Source organism: Benincasa hispida, chromosome 5 (assembly GCF_009727055.1).
Source record: "Benincasa hispida cultivar B227 chromosome 5, ASM972705v1, whole genome shotgun sequence".
Classification (NCBI taxonomy): domain Eukaryota; kingdom Viridiplantae; phylum Streptophyta; class Magnoliopsida; order Cucurbitales; family Cucurbitaceae; genus Benincasa; species Benincasa hispida.
Window position 1 is genome coordinate 4,785,193 of NC_052353.1, and position 24,414 is coordinate 4,809,606.

The following is a 24,414-nucleotide window of genomic DNA, read 5'->3' on the forward strand; positions in this document are numbered from 1 at the left end:
TGCCCTGATAGTTCTAGACGATGTATCCGTAAGTATATCACTTTGTCGAAGGTGGGTTATACCTCTGGTCGAGATTGAATATGAAAAAATGAATGTTATTAAAGTTTGCTTAATTGATGAGGAAGATTAGCAGCAACCCATTATAAATTACCTTGAGCATGGAAGGCTTCCAGACGACCCCTGCTATAAAACCAAAATCTAAAGAAGAGCTACTCACTTCATTTATTACAAAAGGATTTTATAATGCTGCTCCCTTGAAGAACTCTTTCTTTGATGTCTTGGAAAAGAGGAATCAACACAAACATAAGTTCAATTCCACAAAATAAGTTTCTCCAGAAACTTTTGTGCGAACAACGACCTATCACAGTTTATTTCTAATAGATCATGATAGTTTGCTATATTTATAAATAGTTTATCCAATTTTCTAAATTTGAATACATCCCTAAACTGAGTTGATTTTAATAGTAATACTAAATTAGACACCGTTGGTGGTTTCTTTATATATTCTCAAGATACTTGCTTTCTTGTAGGCTACTAAATTTATTAACAAAGACCTAAAATTATTATTACTAAATTTATTTAACAAATTATGTTATTTATCTAAAAAATGTTATTAGTTCGTCATTACTTATATATTAAAGTTTTGTTATGTACTATCTATTAGTTTTCAATATTTGTTTTTCCAAGATTCGTGCCTTACGATTAAATGACATTGATAACTATGTTGTTGTTGTATTAATGTTTTTTTTTTTTTTTTTTAATAAATAAGTTGTGATATTATTGAAGACCTTTCTGAGACAATTATTTGTTCTAATATTTTAGTTTAATATTTTTTAATCTTTATGAGGAATGTTTTAATATTTAAGTCAAAAAAGATTATAATGTAATAGTATTTAAATTTGAACTTTATACTGAAAAAATCAACTTTTAGATGTGAATTTAACATTCAAATTATTGTTTTTATTAAGAAAATTTATAATGTTTTATTAAATATGAAAGGCACAATTTAAATAATTATAAAAAGTTTATTTGATTAAAAGTAAAAGAAAATATGTTAAAAAAAAATAAGATGAAATTTTCCCCACGACGATCCCTATTATCCACTAATTCTCAGCAGGAAATTCTCATCTAGTTCTCCAAAAAATTGAACGGAAAATTTCACAAGGATAGTGATTAATAGGGGATAGAGACGGGGAAGTCGGGCTTGTAGAACATTATTATTATTATTATTATATATTTTATTTAAAATAATAATAATTATAATAATATTATTAATCCAAAACGAAAGTTGAAATTTTTGCCGCAGTTCTCTTTCTTGTAGAACAAATAATGGCTTAGATTTGTCAATTTCTATGCTAAATTACAAACCATACCCATAACATTTCTCATTTGTTTTTAAAAAATTATAATATTAAATTATTAATTTTAACCTTTCAATACAATTGTCTTTGGACTAGGACACAAAATTAAAATTTGAAATTCCGACTAAGAATGAAAATCAAGACCTGAATATTGTCACATCCAATAACACTTGTTTTAAGTCTTAATTTCTATCAAACATTTTAACAAATTTTTATTCTGATAATAGTTTTGACATTTTTATGGAAATTCTCAAAGTTCAAAATAAAATATTTTTTAAACAAAAAATAATAATTAAGGTATCTTTTTCTTAGATCTAATTAGAAGTTTAATGAATGAATTCTTAAAATGATATCTATTTGATTTGTAGATTTTTAAAAGTATTTAATAGTTGTTTATATTTTCAATTGAGTATCTAATAAATTTTTAACTTTTAATTTACGTTCAAATACATTCCTTAAAAATTCAAAAAATGGAACAATTCACATAAAAAAAAGAAAAAGAAAAATGTAATTTACCCATTTATATATAATTATTTTTCGGTTCTAACAGTTACGAATATGATGCTTTTGAGAAATAAAAATGAGGTAACCAATCAGCGTGAGACACGTAATCAGACACGTGGCTGGTCAGTGCAGCCAATTACATTTGCAGACAGTGGAAACGGTGGTGAGCTGAAACAAAAAACTCCTCCATTTTCAGTATCAACGACAAATAATCCATCCAAAATCCAAATTTCAACTGTTAATTTATTGAAGTTTTGATTCGAATTTCGAACAATCATACAAACCCAAAACTGTTTTTTGCTTCTTGGTCTTCTGTTCTTCCTTCAGTGTACGAGTTTTTGGGGAGGAAGGGGAAGAAGGGAAATGAAATTTCTTCCTAAATCCTGTTCCCCCATTGATGAAATTCAAACCTCCATTACTCTAATTCCAGGTCTTCCTAATGATATCGCTGCTTTACTCCTTTCCTTTCTCCCTTATTCCCATCATGATCGTCTCAAATCAACCTGTAAATCATGGCGTCTCTTCTTCTCTTCTAAAATCCTAATTTCCCTTCGATTCACTCACCCCAATTCTCTTTCTCACCTTCTCTGCTTTTTCCCTCAAGACCCTTTAATCGCTTCCCCTTTTCTTTTCGACCCATTTTCCCTTTCTTGGTGTCCTCTTCCTCCTATGCCCTGTAACCCCCATGTCTACGGTCTCTGCAATTTCACCCCAATTTCCCTTGGCCCTCACTTGTACGTAATCGGCGGTTCTCTCTTCGATACTCGCTCTTTTCCAATCGACCGTCCTTCTTCGTCCTCCTCTGCTTTCCGATTCGATTTCCATTCCTTCTTTTGGGAACCCATCTCGCCGATGCTGTCGCCGCGGGGGAGCTTTGCGTGTGCTGCGGTTCCTGATTCCGGTCAGATTTTGGTGGCCGGAGGTGGGTCTAGGCACACGATGTTTGCAGCGGCCGGGAGTCGGATGAGCTCCGTCGAAAGGTACGACAGTTTAACTCGAATGTTTAAGCTTATAGGTTACTGTAAATTTGATTGGTATAACGATGTTGGTTTGACAGGTATGATGTGGAGAGAGATGAGTGGGTTGCACTTGATGGGTTGCCGAGGTTTCGAGCTGGGTGTGTTGGATTTTTCGTTAGAAATGGAGATAAGAGAGAGTTTTGGGTGATGGGTGGCTATGGTGAATCAAGGACTATTTCAGGAGTGTTTCCTGTGGATGAATATTATAGAGATGCTGTGGTGATGGAGCTGAGGAATGGCCATGGCACTGGGATGTGGAGGCAAATTGGGGATATGTGGGAAGAGGGGGAAAGGAGGAGGCTAGGAAAAATTGTGGTGATTGAGAATTATAGCCATGGACAACCTGGAATTTTCATGCTTGATGGTGATGAATTCTTAAGGTTATTCTTCTTCTTTTTACTTGGTTATATGTTGTTTAAGATTCCTATAATAGTTGAAAAAGATTTCATTTTGTTCATGGTTTACTAGAGCAAATAGCTTTCTGATCTTAATGTTTAGATGGAAAACTTTTCATGGACTTTATAATGTTTCTTCTTTCGGTTGTTTTAAGTGTTTGCTTTGGTTTTCTGACTAATTACTTTTCATATGATTGACTGTGGGAATTCCTTTTATCACTTTTTTTTTTTGTAATTTGGTTCGTGTTTCCTTATTAGAGAGTAAAAAGAAAAATTGTCAATTACACGCATCCATTTGCTGTTGACAAAGAAAGAAAACAAGAAAGCTGTGAGGGTTTATGCCCAAGTTGGATAATGTCATACTATTGTGGAGATTTCTAGAAGCCTGTTGTCCCTAACACTATGCCTTTATTTGTTTACTAGAGCAAATAGCTTTCTGATCTTCATGTTTAGATGGGAAACTTTTCATGGGCCTTTTAGTGTGGTGATTGATTACTTCGAGGTGCTTTGGTGATTAATTACTTTGAGGTGCTTCTTCTTTGGTTGTTTAAGTGTTTGATTTGGTTTTATGACTGAGTACTTTTCATATGATTGACTGGAAATTCCTTTTATCACTCTGTTTTTTGTTCTAAGTTTCCTATTCCCCCATTTAGTGAGTAAACAGAAGAAGTGTCAATTGCACACATCCCTTCAGTACTTGTGGAAACCTATGGCTTTATTTGTTGATGAAGAAAAATTAATAGGAAACTAGAAGCGTATGAGCCCATAAAAATAAATGGTTAGCATTAAATTATTTGCTCCTTTAGTTTGCAAGGTCCAAGAAGCTCTGGAGTTGGAAATGAAAATTTGGCTGAGGGTTCCCATCTATTTAAATGGGATACTTTTGGAATGAAAGGTGGATGCCTCTTCTTAAGAAAGTGGAGGAACGTGTTCTAAAGTTATGGGTATTGATGACTAATTGGGTTCATTAACTAATTGGAATCATCAGGTTTGTTACACCCATTCTGCCTGGAAAAAGAAGAACAAAGCCAAATGGAGGAAGAATATAAAAACTTTTGGAGTTCCTTAGTTTGATATCTGAGGTTAACTAGAATAGTAAATTGTCTGAACATTTTCATAGACCATGACTGTGGCCACTGTTACAAGGTTTTCTCCATTTGCTTGCAGATTTGAGTTTTAGACCAAATGTTCTGATGGTGTGTTGATTGAAAAAAGTTAAACTTGGTACGCAGGAAAATAGATATTACGCGTACTCATAAATCCTGAAAATATGTAGTTTTTCTATTTTCGAGTTCCCAAACTGAATTGGAAATCCGAGTTATAAATGGTTTCTCTTTTCATTATCTATTTTGGTTTCTCGGATAGGTGTTTCCTCTACTCTGTTTCTCATTCCAACCACAACGACTATTTACATATTTCTACAATGGTATGATATTGTCCACTTTAGATATAGATCCTCATGCCTTTGGTTTTGATTTCACCCAAAAGGCCTCATATTATTCGAGATTGTTGCCCTCACTTATAGATTATATATCTTCACCTTATCTAACCATTACTTTATCTAACCAACATGGGACTTTAGTCTTACTGCTCTATTGTTCATGGTATGTGAATATACCAAAATTGAGAATCCCATATATGATTTGCACTTGAAACTTAAGTTATACTGATACATATGCCTTACAAAGCTCTGAGATTAATGAGCTTTTTCTTCATCTGATTTGTTCTTCTCTGATCTCCATCTAAAATGTTTTTAGATATGAAATGGCATCAAACAGATGGGTAGAAGAATCAAGAGTACCAAGGAAAACTCCTTTCAACTCATCATATGGCTTTGTTGCATTGAATAGAGAATTGTATGTTATATCATATCTAAAGACAGAATCTGGTGAGGCTCGAAGGCTACGACATCATAAGAAGGGAGGATCACTGTACATGCAAATTTACAATCCCGAGAAGAAGACGTGGAGATCTCTCATTACCCGGTCACCTTTTCACCACCCGATGGATTTCGATACTGCAGCTATCTGTACGGTTCGTATGTGAAAAATGTCAATACCTCTGCAATCAACTACTCATTAATGCTTACAGATTTAGGCATATATGCCGACTGTTCCCTGCTAGCTAGCTAAGTGTGGCATCGTTGCATTGCTTTATGTACATGTTTAGAATGATCTACAGGCATCTTTTTTTTCTCTCTCTCTCACTGGAAATAAGTTACATAAACTCAAGAACATAAATGTTGTACATTTGTATATGCTGTTCATTGAAGGAGATAAAATAGATGAATTTTTTGTGTGAAGTCTTTCCTCACACTAGCTTCTTCTTGAATCCAAATAAACTGGGTTTAGAAAGTTTGATTTGTGTGAATTTTTGTATTCAAGAATTTGAGTATCTTGAATTAATGTCTTCTTTTGTTTCTTTTGATTTAATTTGTAAATTTGTTATTAGTAAATATAGGGTTTCTTTGAGGAGTTTAGCTTAATTACCGTTGAGTTATGCGCTTGTGTTGGCAACCCTCAACTTTGTGAAAAGTCAACTCATATAGGTTCAATTATTGATATATTTAAATTTGTAGTAGTTCATTAGCTTAAATCTTTGAGTTGATTGGTGATTAACATGTTATCAAAATAGGATATTATGTGATCGAACTTTCGTGTACTGTCATTTTCTCCCTATTAATATTGATTTTTACTTGTTAGATCTTTTAATTTTCAAGCTACAAGTGAGAGAGTATTGAAATATTGACATAAGTCACTTTAGATTAAAGTACAAAAAGTACCTTTGTACTATAGGAATGGTATCAATTATATTCCTAAATTTTGAAAATTTGTATTTCAAGCCTTGAAGTTTGAATTTTGTTTCCAAACAACCATCGTAAACTTTTGCTGTTAAATTTATAAACGAAGACCTTGAGTTTGTTTATGTGAACAAATCTAGACGCATACATAGAAAGAAAATAAAAACACATGCATATGTGAACTATACATGTTGTCTTCTTTCTTTTAATTTCATGACATATGTAAAAATTTAATAGAAAAAGTTTAAATAAGGTTAAAAATAAATATAGGCTTTTTTTTTGTGATTTTTCTTTTTAAATTCAATTTCTCTGTAAATGAAAGTTCTTGATTGTAAAATAAGTAGAAAAGAACTTAGAAATTAGAAAAAGTAGCACATTGGCAAAGTTTCATCCTTTATTGGAAATGATATTGACGTGTGAAACTACACAATTGTATGTAACTAGGACTATAAAACTAGGAAAATTAGAACTAGAATAATGTAGATATTTCTTAAAAAAACAAAAAATCAAAATTTTTCTTGAAATTGGGGGAAATCAAAATTCCCTCCTTCCAAAATTTGGAGGTCATTGAAATCTTACAATTTCGATCTAAATATTGTTAGTCATGGTGGAAAATTTTTCACCATGACTACCAATATATTTAACAAACTTAAAACTCACTTTTGGGTCCTTGGATTTTGATTTTCTTGTAGTCTCTATGTTTCAAGATGTTACACATTTAGTAAGTTTAAGTTTTATTTCAATTCAATTAATTTATTTCAAAATATTACATTTTTAGTCTTTTAAGTTTTGAGTTTTATTTCAATTTGATCTCCAGACTTTAAGATTTATACTTTTAACCTTAATTTTTAACTAAACACCAATTTTCAATCTCGTGTTTATGTCTATTAATTAATTTAAAATAATTATGAAGTGAATTTTTAAAAATTAATTTTAATAGCGATAGTAAAAATAGTGAAATTTAATTAATCATAATTCTTTTAAATCTTCTAAGTTAATTAATAAATATACAGAGACTTATAAATCATAACAAAATAGTGGTTAAACGTGTAAAATTTGAAATCTTCAAATTTCAGAGTGAAATTATAACATTTTGAAATTTAAAAATTAAATTAAAATCAAATTCTAAATTTGAAAATTAAAATCATAACATTTTGAAATATAAGAATCAAATGAAAACTTTTTGGGATGAAAAAAAGATAAAATTTTCCCAAAAAACTCTCTTGTAAACAGATAAAAGTTTGGTTGCGTGTAAAAGCCTCTACTCACATGTTTCAAAGTAAACAGATTCTTTTCCATCAAAGGACCTCTCTTCTTGATTTTGTTCAATGTCAACCGTCCAAGTACGTTTAATACTTCGATCCAAACAGCCGTTTCATGAGGGAAATATATTTTTCACTCTTTAAATATTATTTTGGTTCTTATACTTTAATATCATTAGATGTTCAAATTTACCCGTTGTATTCTAGGAGGCGTTTGCAACAAAGTATGAAGTTGTTCATTCGAAAGAATTGCTTAGTTGTTGGGCCCACAAACTCATTTGCTAAACAATGTGTGGGTCAAACTATCCTTAATATATCTTTAAATGGTAATTACAATAATTAATAATTAAGTTTATAGCAATATTTTTAAAAAATTGTAAATATAATAAAATCTATCGATAATAGATTCTATCATTGATAGACTCTTATTAATGATACAGTCTATCATTGATAGACTTTGAGGATTTGATCTAAATTTTGTTATATATGTAAATTATTTTGTATTGTGCTATATTTGTTCATACTTTGAGTCTCATTGCTCTAGTTGCAACTGCCTTTTCTTAAAATTAGTTCCTATTGGTAATTTGCTGTTATTATTAGTCTTTATTATATTACATTTCTCTCCATAAAAATTGGAAATGTAATCCCATGGTATCTTTTCTTGAATATGCACTGTTATTATGTAAGTCTTGAAGTGTAAAAATTGATTAGGTAAAACGTAATTGCTCATGCAAATTGATGTGAGTACCGAAGTGTAAAAATTGATTAGGTAAAACTTTTTTAACGAAATCTCTTTTTAGATAAAATAAATAGTAACAATTATCTTAATATTTTATCTAGGTGTAAATTATATGTATTCTAGGAAGTACAAATACTTCTAATTGTGCAGAGAATCGTTATCAAATACGTATCAGATATGAACACGTTCAAATATGTGGTAGGTACGTGATTTGAAGTATCCAATTTATTTATTTTATTTTTAATTTTCAAACACATATCTCTACTTCTAGATACATGAAGAGGATACGCTGTGTTATTTTTCTCTCTCTCCAAATTTAAGTCCAACTACTTAAAAGCCAAACTCACAACCTTTTTTTTTTTTTTTTTTTTATTTAAAAGTCTACTTAAGTCTTAGCAATCCAAAACAACAATAAAGAATAAAAATATAAAAATTTAAAGAAAACCGAAACATAATTAAATCTTCATTATTCTCTTCTCTTTCACTATCTAAATCACTATGCATACCCCCTTCATCCTCGACTTCATTCTTCAATCTTTATCTTCTCTACTCTTTTCTTACTGTCTGCTCTAATTGCTTAAGCACCACTCGACGTTGTTGCATTTTTTTTCAAGTCTTCACTCTCTTCTTGAATTTACTTTAATCTAACTTAAAATGAGTATTATAACAATTAATTAGGCATTATCATATATATATATATATATATGTATATATATATATATCTTCAATGTATCCATATCTTAGTTTTTTAGAAATTGACATATCGTCGTATCATATTGTATCTGTATCTGTGTCTGTGCTTCTTAAAATATATCACATAAACTTTTTAATTTTTACACGTTAGTTGTGATATAGTTTTCAACCTTTATAAGGGAAAAAAATATTTTTTAAACAATTTCAAATTTAGAGACAATTACAACTCTACCTTAAAATTCATGTTATTTTGTATAATTTTGATCTACAAAGTGAGGTTTGAAATTGATTATATTTGTTTAATGTTACTTGATTTTTGTTGCTAAACCTGTTTTTCTGGTTGTCATAGGAAATATTCTTCGGGTTGTCTCTCGGAACGTTGATCTTGCATATTTTTTTTTTCCCTTTTTTTGGAAAATCTTTTTTATTTCCCTAGGATATTTTGAATGAAGTTTTTTTTTTTTTTTTTCTTTTTCACTGTGTTTATTTAGGGTAAGTTGTCTAAGCACTAGGATTGTTCCTTTGAGTATTTTTTTTAAAGTTCTTTTGATTTGTGTGGTGGTGTGTTAATAATAGAGATTGTGAAACAAGAAGGTTCTATAGATCTTGCGGCTTTGCTCTAGATTGTTTTGAAGCTTGAATAGGTGCAAGAGAATGTTGACTCAATCTTAGGGGAGCCTAAGGCATCATTGTTTAAGAAGGAATTCTCAAACGTAAGGGAGCCTACGTTCATCAAATAAAGTGATAATTTTCACCTAAAGGTGAAAAGATTGCTGTTGAAAAAAAGTCTCGCACTTAGGATCAGTCTAAGTGATAATCTACTAATTAATATGCTCATGCTTAAGAGCAGCCTAAGTTTTTTTCTGAAAGATCAACCTCACACTTAGGAGTTTAAGTGAATATCTTTGTGTGTGGCCGTACTTGTCGATGTTTACAGATAAGTATAATATTGTAATTGCTTGACTTCATATTAGTAAAAGTATCTTTCCTAAACATGATGCCTCCAGACGTAAATAGTATACCACCAAATTGGGTCAACAAAACGTTGTGTCTTGCTTTTTAAAGATTATACCTTTACTTTTTGCCTTCCTTTGAGATTGTTGAAGCATTGTGAGTAACATTGTTATACGATGTGGTAGATAAGCTTAATTACATATCAGAAATATTTGATTTTTTTTTTTTCATAATAAGAAACATTTGACTTGATATACGAAACACAAAATTGTCCCAAAAAATAGTTGAATTTAAGGAAAAAAAAAAAAAAATTGTTGTCGGCTTTGAAAATCCTAACTCAACAGTAAACTCACATGATTTGAGTTGAGCGTGTCAATGACAACACCTATTATTCAAACTCATTTAAAATTTTTCTTTCCAATATAATTCTTAAGGTCGTTCAATTGGTCAAATTTCATTTTCAAACAAAACTATTTAAGCCACTCCATTCTTCTTTTTTAATTTAATAAAAAGAACTTCCAAATCAAAATTTTCTTTCTAATTTTTTGGGACCAATTAAAGATTTTTTAAATTAATATTGTCATTTTATAAACTTATTAGGAAAATATAATAACGTATTATTGAAATATTGTAGTTTCATTAATTTCGTCTCGGGAAAAAACAAAGATCTAAGATTTATTAAAAATAGAAAAACCTTTCTATTAGAAATTTTTTTCATCTCTTAATGTAGATTTTTTTTTTTTTTTTTTTTTTTTTTTTTTTTTTTTTTTTTTGCATTCAGTACAAGGAATATGTCGTTTTTATTTATTTTAATTAATTTAATGTGTTTCTTGAATAGTTGATGATCAATTACAAAAATGAACTTTATCTCTAAAAGAGACGCAATAAAATTACAATATTTGAATAATAAATTTCAAAACAATTATATTCTCTTAATAAGTTTAAAAAATAACAATATCAATAATAAAATCCATTCTCTATTAGTATGTGATTCCTTTTGGGTGAAACCATAAAAATAAATTCCAATGATGTATTTTATGAGGTCTATAACTTTTTGTTTAGTTCTAAACGATCCTAATGATACTACTAAGTTAGACAAGATCCTGATATCACTTGTTAAAGACAACGACGATCCACATTGCAGGCATTATTTAACTATCAAAAAATCGATTTGTAGCCCTTTTTTTACTAGGGAAAGAACATTTGTTTAGGGAAATTGTAATAGGTACAATAAATAAATAAATATATATAAAAGGGTAATTGCAAAGACATTAATGATTTTACTTTAAAATTGCAAATATAGCTAAAGTTTTAAATTTAATTTTTGTTTTTTGTTATTTCAATTGTATCCTCATTTGTGTATCAACAGGTATCTCTAAAATACTTTATTTTTTGTATATCAGTCAACTGATATAGTTTATCTTTTTGTATATCAATAAATTAAACATATTTTTTATATTTCAATAAACCAATATAGTTGATATAAAGCACATCATTTATGACTTATCCAACTAATGTATCATGATTTTAATTAGTTGTATTATGGTGAAAGCTATTTTTTATATGAAGTACATCATTTAAAATAAATATATATACTTAAAGTATAACCTTTGGTATTTTAACTTTTCAAAAAAAAAATAATAGTCGAATATAAATTAAAGATCTAGTTCTTCAACTTTTATAATAGTCAAATCTTTTCTAAGCTTTAAAAATGTATATAATAAATTTTTATATTTACTAATTAGACACACAAATATAACACCATATGCTCTATTGACAATAAATGAAAAGAAAATTATTTTAAATGAAAAAACAGTTTAAAATATCTTCAAACATAGAAAAATGTCAGAATCTATCAATAATAGATATTGATAACATCTGTCAGTGTCTATCAGTCATAGATAATAATATTCTATTGATGTATAAACATTGATATTTTGCTATATTTATTAATATTTTTATTTATTTTTCAATATTTGAAAATAACCCTAAAGGAAAAGACTAGAGTGATACTGAAAACATAAATTTTAAAGCTCCATAAATTCTAAATATTATTATAAATCATTCTTTCAAAACAAACACATTCATCTAAAATTCGGGTTATTTAGAATTTCAAAAAATAAATTATGGCCCTTTAAATTGTAGTGATTTTTTTCCATCTAATTTTTCTTTACATGTTTTGAAATAATTACGTGGTATTTAGTTGAAGTTTGGGAACTGAATTATTTTATTTAGACAATTTGGAGTTGAAAATAAATATAAATTATTAACAAAGGGTCTAGATTAATTCAACTCACAAACCTATCGACTATAAATGGATAAATTTAAATTTAAATTTAGGCATATAAATGTTCTCCCCCTTCAATCCACCTTTCTTATATCTATTAATTTTTTACTTAAAATATTATTTAGCTGCATGTATTTTGAGTTTTATTATTGTTCTTGTACTTTCAATTATCCAATTTAGTCTCTGAATTTTCTATAAATCTTAAATTCAGTCATATTACTATCAATAAATCATAAATTCAAATCTTTCAAGTTAATTTTTATCAAAATTGCTCAAATAATAACAAAAATAATTTTCATAGAAGAAAAGATACTAGAAAATTAATTTTCAAGTGGATGTTCAAAAGAAAAAAGGAACTAATTTTAAGCTTTGTTAGAAGTTCATGGACTAAAATATTTTTTTAATTTTTAATTTTTTATTATTTTTTATATTCAATCTAAGACAAGGTAAAATCAGCCGATCAAAAAGTCTTTTATTTTTACTTTATTTTTATTTTCAAGAAAGTGATCCTCACTTTCCCCAACTTTGACCTAATCAAAAATCCTACATCATGTATAACTTGTCAATGGCCAAGAGTCAATTATTCAATTGTTCAAAGAGTTTGTGAAGAATGAAGTATATATCTTTTCAATATTTTTTTTAAAAAATTTTTTTAATAATGGGTTATAAATACAATCACCAACTTCCTCAGATTTCACCTTCATTATCATATATATTCCACAATATATATAAGCTCCATTAATAATCTTCTTTTTTCCATCCTTGTTAATTAATTTACCCTTTCTTTTTCTCAAAATGAAGATCCAATTCACTTTCTTTTTAGCCATTTTGCTTCTTCTTGCCAATGTTCATCAGCTCCAAAGTTGTAGAACCATGAAAGATGATCAACAAAAATGGTCCATGCTCATTCAACAGTCACTGCAGAGGGCGCCGGTACCTCCGTCTGCCCGAGACGGAGACACCAACATTCCAGTACCGCTAGGGCAACAGGCCTTTGCCGGAAAACTCACGGCGGCGCCGGCATATGCCTATCCAGATCATCTGTTGTTTCCTTCTGGTGTGGCCATGAAGACAAATTGATTTTACAAAATATATATGCATGGGGTTTTATTTATCTATTTATTTATTTTTCAATATAAAGAAATCATAATATAGGAAGTGGGATATAGGGGTATTGTAATTCATTTATTTATATTTTTTTAAAATTACATTTATGTTATTTTCTATTTCATTATTGATAAGAGAATGTAATAATCTAAGACATCTAAATAATTTATTTGTTGTGACCATGCATATTCTTTTATATACATATTGTTCTTCTTTTCTTTGTTTGGAAATTTTAAATTTTTAGGGGTTGCTATGATTTTGTGCTTATAACATTATTATATAAATATAAAGTTTCATCTCAAAACTAATTAATAAATGAGAGGAGTTAAAACAACATGCTTTCAAGATGATGTCTTTTTGGGTATTCTCCAACCTATTTTTTTAGATCGGATATCCGTTTAGACTTCATGAACTTTGATGATATATTAATCTTAAAACTAGTTTGCAAGGAGATGAGTAACCAACAAAAATGAGACAAGAATTATTAGAGAACATCTATTCTTTCATTTATCCATAGAAAAATCAATACATTATCATCATATTATTAAATGTCCGTCGACATGTCAATATTTTCACATTTCTATGAGTTCGATATCGTCGTAAGAGGTGAATCGATATTTTAATTATATCGTAGAAAAATCCATGAAAAACAATAAATAAGCAACAAAATATCACTGATATAATATAATATAAATATTAGACCTATGAACTTGTTTAAAATTATAAGGTGTTGATGAAAAATTATCATAAAAAAAAAAGAAAATTATGAGATGTTGATTTACTAATTTAAATTTATTTTTATAATTTTTTTTTTCAAATGTATCTATTGGTATCAATAATTATAATATTTTTATTGACATTTATGTAAAATTAATAACTCGATATTTTTGTCGGTAAAATTTTAGACCTTGATTCTTATATATAGTCGTAATTTTCATAACTCTGATAGATATTTATTTTTATTGAGTCAACTCAATTTTACATTTTTGTTTGTAAGAATAACTAGTTAATATCGAGGTGAGGATTTGACCACCGACTTGAAAAAATGAGAAAATATGTTAATTGCTTGATAATGTTTTACAACTTAAATCATTATTAAATCAAAATACCAATATATATCCATGAAATAATTAAATGGTACTTACATCTTGAAAAATCTTCATCCTAAAATATAAAGGCATAAAAAGGATTAAGGAATGCATTCTGATCTAAGAAATCGAAGATCCAAATCTTTCACCTCAATTGTTGTACTAAAAAAAACTAAAGTTATAATTTAAATCTTATTTTGGTATTAGTTCTAAGAAGAAAAAAAAAAGAGAGAAAAAGAAAAAAATAAATATTATTTTGATATTTGAAATCTTCCTATTTGATGATTATACCCCTTGGAATGTTTTGTTATAGACTTCAAAATGACCCCCATTTTTATTTATTTATTTATTTATTTTGTAGGAGGATAAATAAAAATATTATATTAACCTCTTATTTCCAAATTTAGTTTTGAACTTTTCTTTTCTTTTTTGAGAAATTTCAAATTTTATATTAGCTATAGATATATTGTATAAAATTAAGGTTAAGAGTATAAACTTAGATTAAAATATCATTTTAATTCACGTACTTTGAGTCTTATTTAATTTTAATCTCTAAATTTTTAGATATTTAATTTTAATTCTCGTATTTTTAATAAATCTTAAATTTAATCCATATTTTTTAGTAATTCAAAAAATATTTTATTATCAATTAGCATTTTTTACTAAATTTGGAAAATATTTACTCATATTGTATTTTCTTGTACCAGAAATTATTATTATTTAACCAATTTTGATAAAAATTAACTTCGAGGGATTAAATCTACGATTTCATCGAAAGTACAGAGACTAAAATATTGATTAAAATTGGACAAATTTCATGGTATATGGACCAAAATATGATATTTTAACCAAAATTTATTTTGTTAGGTAAATTTGAGTAAAAAAGCATTTGTAAATTTAATGCTGAAAATAAAACAAATATAAAAAAGACAAATTATTTCAAATGATAAAACTGTTAAAAATATTTACAAGATACAACAAAATTTTTGAATTATTAATGATAGACGCTTCTATTAGTGTCTATCAATATCACTGATAGATACTGATAGAAATCTATCAGTGTTTATCAACGTTTATTATTAATAATTTTAAAATTTTATCATATTTCATAAATATTTTGATTTATTTTTTTATATTTAAAAATAGCTCATATAAAAATCTAGAGATGAATATATATATATAATGAAATAAATTGAAAACATTCAAAATTAACATTGGAAAGTTGCTGTTGATAACAGAGCCATAATTTCACAAATTTAATTTGTCAAATCCATAATTACCCTATTATTTTCCACCATATTTTAATAATCTGTTCAAAACTTTGAGTCTAGCTTTGGTTTGGCATGAAAATAGTCAATAATCAAGACTCGAAAGTTATCCTTTAAATGTAAGTAATAAGGTTTTAATTTAAATGCTTGACGAAGTCACACAATTTGTGGTCACATATATATTATCACACATAACTCCATATTATGCTTTATTTATTTTTTTTTAAAATTGTTTTTGATTCGTCAAGTTGATGATAGTTCAACGGTAATTCACATATAATCTTTCTTTGAGATAAGAGGTTCAAATCCCTACTATTTTTTGTACTAATAAACTTAAAAAAATTTAAAAATGCATTTTAATCAATATTTCATCTTATACATAGAATAAATCTTTTCTTTACCTCTATGATTGCTAGCACACTATTTTGTTAGATATATAAGTGTTAAATCACCAATCAAATTAAACTCAAAATTATTGATAGGTGTCTATTGTTGAAGTATTGATATAATTAAGTTTATCGTAAATCATTAACTAAAGTTTTTGGTTTGGTGATTTAACCCAGTCTCAGAGAGAAGGTCGTGTATTCGAACCTATATAATTGTTGCATGTCATGAAATTGTTATCTGATGCTCTTAATGACAAATCTAGTTTTATGAAGGTTGGTAATACTCTTTACATTTTAGAGCTATTTTGTTAGGTTAAGAGGGCTATCACCATATATAAACTCTCTAGTCCTTACCTACAACTAGCTTTAATTCACTTTGTATTAAGTGCTCTATTTCTCCTCAAGATAATAAAATTGTCTTTCTCCTAGTCTATTGATATAGCTAACACACAGTTAATGAATCACACAAATCCATACGTTGATTTCTTCTTTGGGTCTTTATTTTTTGTTTGTCGATTGTTTATGTCATAACAATATTATCATTTCTCTAATTAATATTGATTTTTTTTCTAGATTTCTACAAATTTTTAAGCCTACAAGAGAGTGAAAATGTTGAAATTTTAAATAATTGACTTACTGTAAGTCATAATTAGTTTAAATCTTTGAGTTGATTAGTAATTTAATACGCTCTTATTTAGAGAGATATATATTTATTATTGTTAGTATTATTTACTTTTATTTTATTGGTCTTATTTTCCCATACAATTCCAGTCCTCCATGGTTTGTGTTTTTGTGAAGAACGTGGTTTATGGTTAAACATAGAGTTGATTACGTTGGAGCCAAAGATACTTTGATTTCTGTTTCAAACGTCCTTTAGTCTTAGTCTTGGTCCTAGTCCTAGTAAACAGTCTTTCTTAAAAAGACCAACTTTAATTAATAACGTTCAACCGAACAATATAGTTCGACAGTAATTAAGATTTGAATCTAAAAGGATTTTTTTGAACTATCTTAAAAGAAAGAAAGAAAAAACATAACTTAGCTTAAGATTTTTAGAACTGGAACAATATAGTTGACAATTTTATATAGTTAAATGCATGTGTGAGATACTAAAGTTTACGAGTTTAACGAAGCATTATTGGAGGGTTCAAGGGAGGACTAACCATAATTTAGTTGCCATGATTTAATAATAATAAAAACAAATTCCTACTTAGGTAGTACCTTTTTTTAAGGTTGTTGTGATAGTTCTTTTGAGATGTTTGTCATCTTGTCAATTGAATTGTCTTTAAAGATGTCTTTGCAAATGCTATTTTAGATTGAATATATTTTCCTTATTTAGAAAATACTGGTAGTTTATTTTCACAAATTTTTTTCTTTTTCTTGCCTCTGCAAATTATGATTTGGGTTTGTTTATCTTTTGTTGTTGTGCATATTTAAGTTAATGTTGTACTCTGGCCATGCCTTTGTCTTGTGTGTTTGTTATAAACCACAAGTGTGTCAATCCTTATGATTAGGAAGCTTTCACTACTATATGATCTTAAGGTGGTCTCTAAATTATATTGAAACATTCTACTACAACTTGAGAATGAATTCTCATACTTAGGGGAGCCTAAGTTTTTCAAGTGAAATGGTATTCATTTGAAGGTGGAAAGATAGAAATTGTTGTTTAGACGGATTCTTACACTTAGAAGGAGTATAAGTTTCATTGAGAGGGAGTTAGTGTTGGGGTTTGATGCCCTAAATCTCGTAGGGTCCTATAGTTTGTAAACTTTGTATAAACAAACTCCTATGTGATTAATAATATATGATATTTTTATTTACTTTATCTATAAAATATGTGATATTTTAGTTGCATAAACCACAAACCAATAAAATAACATCCAAGGTTATCGTTGTAACTTGAACATGTACGTGGAAACATATAGGTGGATCATATTTAAGTGATAACCTAAATGGTCTGTAGTACATGGATAAGACTGGGTATCTTATCCTGGTGACACTACGAGTATGGCCTGCTTTGTAGGTGTTACAAACGTTGTAAAGTGCTACAAATGATCTAATCCTAATCATTCATGTACTAGATATGCGAGCGGGAATATTCTATACAAAGAAATTTGTATAAGACCGGACCACGGAATCTTTAATCTCATTATATAACACTGTTCATAATAGAGACTTTCATTTCACCAGGATGACCATAGGTAACATGACCTTAATTCTGAATGAGTTGAGAACCCCTGCCTATGAGGGCAGTCATTTGATTTGTATGGGTGAGAGTGGCCAGATTGCCAACTCAACAAGCCTACCTTTTTAGGGATTCATTTGATTGGGGAGCTGAAAACACAGCTATATAAGATGGAATTCACTCCTTTCCCGAAGTAGGGATAAGTAGATAAATTCTCCCTTAAGGGCTAATTCTGGGTCTTGAACAATGTGGCGCCACACCCTCTCCGGGCCTGAGAGGGGTTTAGTCATAGTGGAACTATGATCTATTATTCATTAGAGGGATCAGTGGTACTTAAGGAGTTAGATGTAACTACATGGGCAAAATGGTAATTTGACCTAGTTGTACTTATGAACAATTTGTGAAGGGTCATCGTACTGTTGATTGGTTATATCCAATGGACATAGAAATATATTTGTAGTGTGAAGAATGCAGCTGTCGGTCTTTAGTGGAGTATCCAACAATTAATGGATGGTGGATAATGTGATTAAAGAGTTTAATTGATTATTCGCATACCGTTGGAGCTTCAAGTTACAGGTCCATAAAGTCCCCTTGGTAGCTCAAAAGGATTTAGTTGAGAATCAGTTTTTGAGTTAATTTGAATTGTTCAAATTAATAAGAAAGAATTTAATTATATATGATATAATTAAATTGACTCATTTATATATGATATAATTATTATAATGTATTTGATACATTATAGTTTAATTGGAGAAAATAAATATTTGAATAAGATTCAAACATATTTTCTATGAATGTGATTTATATAAATATGGTTTATATTAATGCCATAAAATAGAGAAAAAGAACTATAGTTTATATTGTATGTGATACAATATTAAAACTATAGATTATGTATATATTTGATATAACATATAGTTTAATATCAATAATATATGATAAGTTGGCTATCATATTTATTTATATTAAATTTATTATTTTTGGATAATTAATTCCAAAATTTGAAGGAAATCAAGCATGAGGATTTCCATGAGTAGCGAAAGGATCGTTCCAAATTCCATTCGAAATTGAACATAAACAATTACAATACAAGAATAGAAACTAAAGGTCATGCACAATACAAAATTACAACATGCTAAATGATAGAATCAAGGGATAAAGTATGCGTACCTTTGAAGAACCATTCTTCAAAATCTCTCAATCAATCCACAAATGTCCACAACAACATAGCCCTCGAACGCAACGACCGGTGCACAGCACGATCACCAGCACGAACACAAGAACGGCTTACGGCTCTTTGAAACCAATCGAGTTGAGTGAGAACACCACCAAAATGGTTACCTTGGTATTCTCGGTGTGAGAATCTAGGACTTGTGGGCTCTATATGAACTTGGCTTGAGGAAGAGACTGGAGGACAATGATCATGTAGACGATCGAGCAAGTGGGAGATAAGCAAGTTGTCTATCGTATAGACGATATGCTCGATCGTGTAGTAAATGGAAACCTATCATATAGACTTAGCCGCTCGATCGTTTAGCTATAACCACCTGAATGACTATCGCTTAGTGAAATACTTTCACTTGATAGCCTTCTCCGTGAGTTCTTTCGGAAAGTAGTAACTCACTAAATTTAGGAACAAATTTTTCCTTTTATCTCATGGTTACTATAAACCACCAATAACCTCCCACTCAATCGATTATTAGAGAAAAAGATTTAATTGTCAAATAATTAATATTATTATAAATAAATATGATAACCAACTGACCATATTATGTTTATAATCTATAGTTTTAATATTTCATCTCATGAAACATAGAAACCATAGTTTTTTTTTTTTTCTATTTTATGGTACTTAATGTAAATCATATTTACATTAATCCTCCACTTGATGTATCTCATACATCATACCAATTATATCATATATAATTGAATTTCCTCTTGTTAATTTGAACACTTCAAACTAACCCCAAGAACTGATTCTCAACTTGAATCCATTGAGCTACCAAGGGGACCTTATGGACCTATAGCTCTGTCTCTTATACACATCTAGATGTGTATAAGAGACAGGCTTTAAGCTCCAACGTTACATGAATAACTGACTAAACTCTTTAGTCACGGAATTTAGTCACGGAATCTACCATCCGTTAACTGTCGAGCATTTCACTACAGATATATTTTGTGTCCATGTCAACCAATCAACAATGCGATAATCCTTCACAGATCGCTCGTAAGTACAGTTGGGCCAATTTACCGTTTTACCCTTGTAGTTACATCTAACTCCTTAAGTACCACTGATTTCTCTAATGAACAATAAGTCATAGTCCTACTATGACTTGGTCTTCTCTTCCAAAGAAAGGATGTGGCCACTATGTTCAAGACCTATAATCAGCCCTTAAGGGAGCAATCTATCTACTTACCCCTACTTCGGGGAAGGAGTGAAACTGATTTCCCAGCTCCCCAATCAGACAATTCTCCAAAAAGGTAGGCTTGTTGATTTGGCAATCTGGCCACTCTCGCCCATACTAATTAGAGGACCGCCTTCAAAAGCAAGAGTTCCCAAAACACTCAGGATTAAGGTCATGTCACTTCTGGTCGTTTAAGTGAGATGTAAGTCTCAAGTATCAATGGCGTTATATAAAAAGACGAATCATCTCATGGTCCGATCTTATACAAACTCTTTGTATAGGACACCCTTGCTTACATGTCTCCACATGAATGGTCAGGATCAGACCATCTGTAGTATTTCACAACATTTGTAAACCTCTACAAAGCGGGTCGTATCCATAATCTCACAAGTATCTATAGTGTCATCAGGATAAGGTATCCTTCATTTATCCTTATACTATAGACCTTTTAGGTTATTACTTAAGGCATGATCCACTTGTATATCTCATATACATGCTTAAGTTTACATATAATAACCACAGATCTTTGTTTATTAGATATGAATAAATGCAAATAAAATAACTCTTATTTTATTCATAACAATGTGTACAAAGTTTAAAAACTACGAGAATCTAGGAGAATTAGGACACCAATCCCAACAAATTTATCTCCAACCACCTTAGTGCATAGAAGTAGTTTTATGGCAAATGGAATAAAAGAATTATTTTTCTTTTCTTCCTTACAGACACACGTTTTGAGAACTGCACGATTGAAGTTTGGTATACGATAGAGAGCATTAACGTTCTACATCTTCTTCAATCTTCTTCTTCCTTCAAACTCAATCTTAACCTCGTAACCAAAATAGTCAGAGCCCACAACTCTTGGACTCTCACCCTGAGTATACCGAAGACTTCTAGTGGTTGTGTCTTCTGTTTTGGTTCAAGATTTCTTGAAGAAGGTCTTCAAGCTTGTTGCCGTTTTTGAGTTCGTGACAGTTCAAGGGTTTTACACGAAGAAACATTCTTTAAAGGTATAATCTCTTGAACTCTTTTTCTTTACAAAAGCATACTGTAATTTATTTAAGAATGCATATCTTGTATGTTTGCTATGAATTTGTCTTTCAATCAAAATGGAATTTGGACCATCCGCTTCCGCTCAAGGATCTCTTTCAAATGAGTTCCTTCAAATTGGTATCAGAGTCAAGTTATATTTCTGATTCCAAATTCCATTTTTGTATTGAAATCGTTTACAGTAGTGGTGGGTATTAGTTTCTGCATTGCGTTTAAATGTTAAATATATATGAATGGATGTTGACGGGATAGATGAGTTTATGGCTTTTTGTTTAAATTGCAAAGTTAATTTGTAAAGGCCCCTGTGTTTTTGGGCATTAAACTTGCAATTGAGTCTGTATTCATTTTAGTTTTGAGTCGTTCGTGAAGCTTAAGAAGAAGGGTTGCAGTGCATTTCAATGGAGAAGACGAAATAGTGGCCACATTGTGTAACTAAAGCTAAACGACCGTTTAGATTTTGTTATGCGTTCATATAGAGTTTTCTACACGATCATGTAGCATCTGCTAAATGATCGCATAGCTAATGCTAGGGATCGTGTAGAGTTTACTACACGATTGTGTTGCATTGGCTGCATGATCGCATAGGTGCTCGATGGGTAGACGGTCATGCAGTATATGATACTCGATGTAAGGCTTGCGTGCTAAACGATTGGGTAGACTATCATGCTCATTGCATAGTCAGTAGCTACACGATCACATAGTATAGATAATCAACGCTCGCTACATGATCGTATAGGCTATCATGCTCATCGCATAGTCAGTAGCTACACGATCGCATGGTATGCGATACTCAATGCACGCTGAACGATTACGTAGACTTTCATGCTCATCGCATAGTCAAAAGCTACGCCATCGCATATACACGATCGTTTATACTCGACGGCTCATTATTGGAGATCAGAAGTTTGTTACATGATGAAGTTGCAAGGTTTCTTGGTGGAGCGGTTCGAGGCGAGCGGTTCAAGACCTGGTTCACTTGTTCCGAGCCAGTGGACTCAACTTTTGTAATAGTTTAGCCATTTAATTTCGGTTTTGAGGTTATTTATCCCAATATACATGTAATGTATGTTTATTTTATATGTCATAATGTATGTCATATAGTTTTAAAACTCATCATAGGTTATGCATTTCATTTCATGCATCATTTTATATTGTAAGTGTTATAATATATTAGTATGCATGATTTAAATTACATAAAGCATACTCATGCATCATATAATATAAGAGTTATAATATATGTATGCATGCATTATAGTATATCCATGTATCATTTATATTATAAATATTATAATATAAGGTTGAATGTTTGTATGGAATGTATGCTATAGCTAAGTTCATCACTTGTTTATATAAAAGTTATATATTAGTAATGAATGAACATTGCATCAAGCATGACACTACCTTAGATTAATTTATAATTGTTATAAATAACTTATATATGTCTAGCTTGGAATGTTGTTGGTTTTAATTGTTTTATTTCTTATAAGTGTTGTAATAAACGAAATTAGAATTAAAATCAATACTAAAGAGTTGCATGCAAACCTTAGCTTTAATCATTTTTTAAAAGTGTTTTAAAATTTGATTGAGATAGACCTAAGATCACGATTCTAATAAGATTAGAAATCTAAGTTTAATCTTTTAAATCAGTTTAATAGGATTAAATTCATTCCTAATAAAAGATAAAATATGTAACAAATGTCGCACCCCTATCTGGGAACCTACTTAGAAAGGTGAATTAGATAGATTTGTTACATGCATGCAATTTTGATGAAAGTCCATTAAAGAGTTTAATAAGACTTGAGTCAAAGTTGTTTAATCATAAAAAACAAGTGTTTTTTTTTTTTTTTAGCAAATTAAACAATCACTTAGATAAAATCAGTAGTCGATTTTTCTAAGTTAATGAACCCTAAGTAGAGCATTCAGTGGGAGAAAATGGAGTATATGATACTTCACTTTAACCTCTACACGTTTCTCCCTAAAAGTTCACACCATGAGATCTATCCTTGGCCTCGAGGCATTATGGGTGTCACCTACGGGTGCCATTTGGGTAGGTCAATACTAAGGTGAATGGAGAAAGTGTTCATAGTGTTGGGGTTGATGCCCTAAAGTCTCATGTCCTGTAGTTTGTAAACAGTATATACGAACACCTATGATTGTTAATATATGATATTTAATTCACATTTTGTAGTTTTTCTCAGTTATTTGTTTTATTTGCTTTATCACAAACCAATAAACTTAAAATTCCTGGTTATCTGTATATGACTCAAGCATGTATGTGGGGACATATAAGTGGATCATGTCTTGAGTGATAACCAAAATGGTCTGTAGTATATAGATATAGGAGGGAAACCTTATCCTGATAAAATGTTACGGATGCGACCCGTTTTGTGGAATGGTCACAAGTGTTGTGATTTACCACAGATGGTCTGATCTTGATCATTCGTGTTGGGGACATGCAAGCGGAGGCATCCTATACAAAGAATTTGTATAAGACCTGACCACGAAGTGTCAATGTCTCGTTATATAACACCGTTCATGACAAAGACTTCACTTCACTAGGATGACCATAGGTAATATGACCTCAATCTTGAGTGAGTTGGAAACTCCTGCCATTGAGGGCGGTTCTTTGATTTGTATGGGTATGAGTGGCCAATTCGCCGATTCAAACCTACCATTTTGGGGATTCGTCTGATTTGGGAGCTGGGAACTCAGCTACACAAGATGGAATTCACTCCTTCCCCGAGGCAGGGGTAAGTAGATAGATGGTTGTGGCGTCACACACCTTCTCTTGGCCCGAGAGGTGTTCACACATAGTTGGACTATGTTGTATTGTTCATTATAGGAATCAGTGGTACTTAAAGAGTGAGATGTAACTACAGGAGCAAAATGGTAAATTGGCCCAGCTGTACTTACG

The 24,414-nt window shown here is 30.0% G+C and overlaps 1 protein-coding gene across 2 annotated transcripts; it reads left to right on the forward strand.

Moving 5' to 3' along the window:
• Positions 1 to 2,039: 2,039 nt before the first annotated feature.
• On the forward strand, positions 2,040 to 5,597 carry LOC120078204 (F-box/kelch-repeat protein OR23). 2 transcript variants are annotated; one of them, XM_039032429.1, is made up of 3 exons: positions 2,040 to 2,845; positions 2,923 to 3,264; positions 5,058 to 5,597. In XM_039032429.1, the coding sequence occupies exons 1-3, from the start codon at positions 2,229 to 2,231 to the stop codon at positions 5,323 to 5,325; spliced, it is 1,227 nt and encodes a 408-aa protein (XP_038888357.1). In that variant the 5' UTR covers positions 2,040 to 2,228; the 3' UTR covers positions 5,326 to 5,597. The 2 variants fall into 2 exon arrangements, with proteins under 2 accessions (XP_038888357.1, XP_038888356.1); XM_039032428.1 differs by having other exon boundaries at positions 2,043 to 2,845; positions 5,037 to 5,597.
• Positions 5,598 to 24,414: the final 18,817 nt, after the last annotated feature.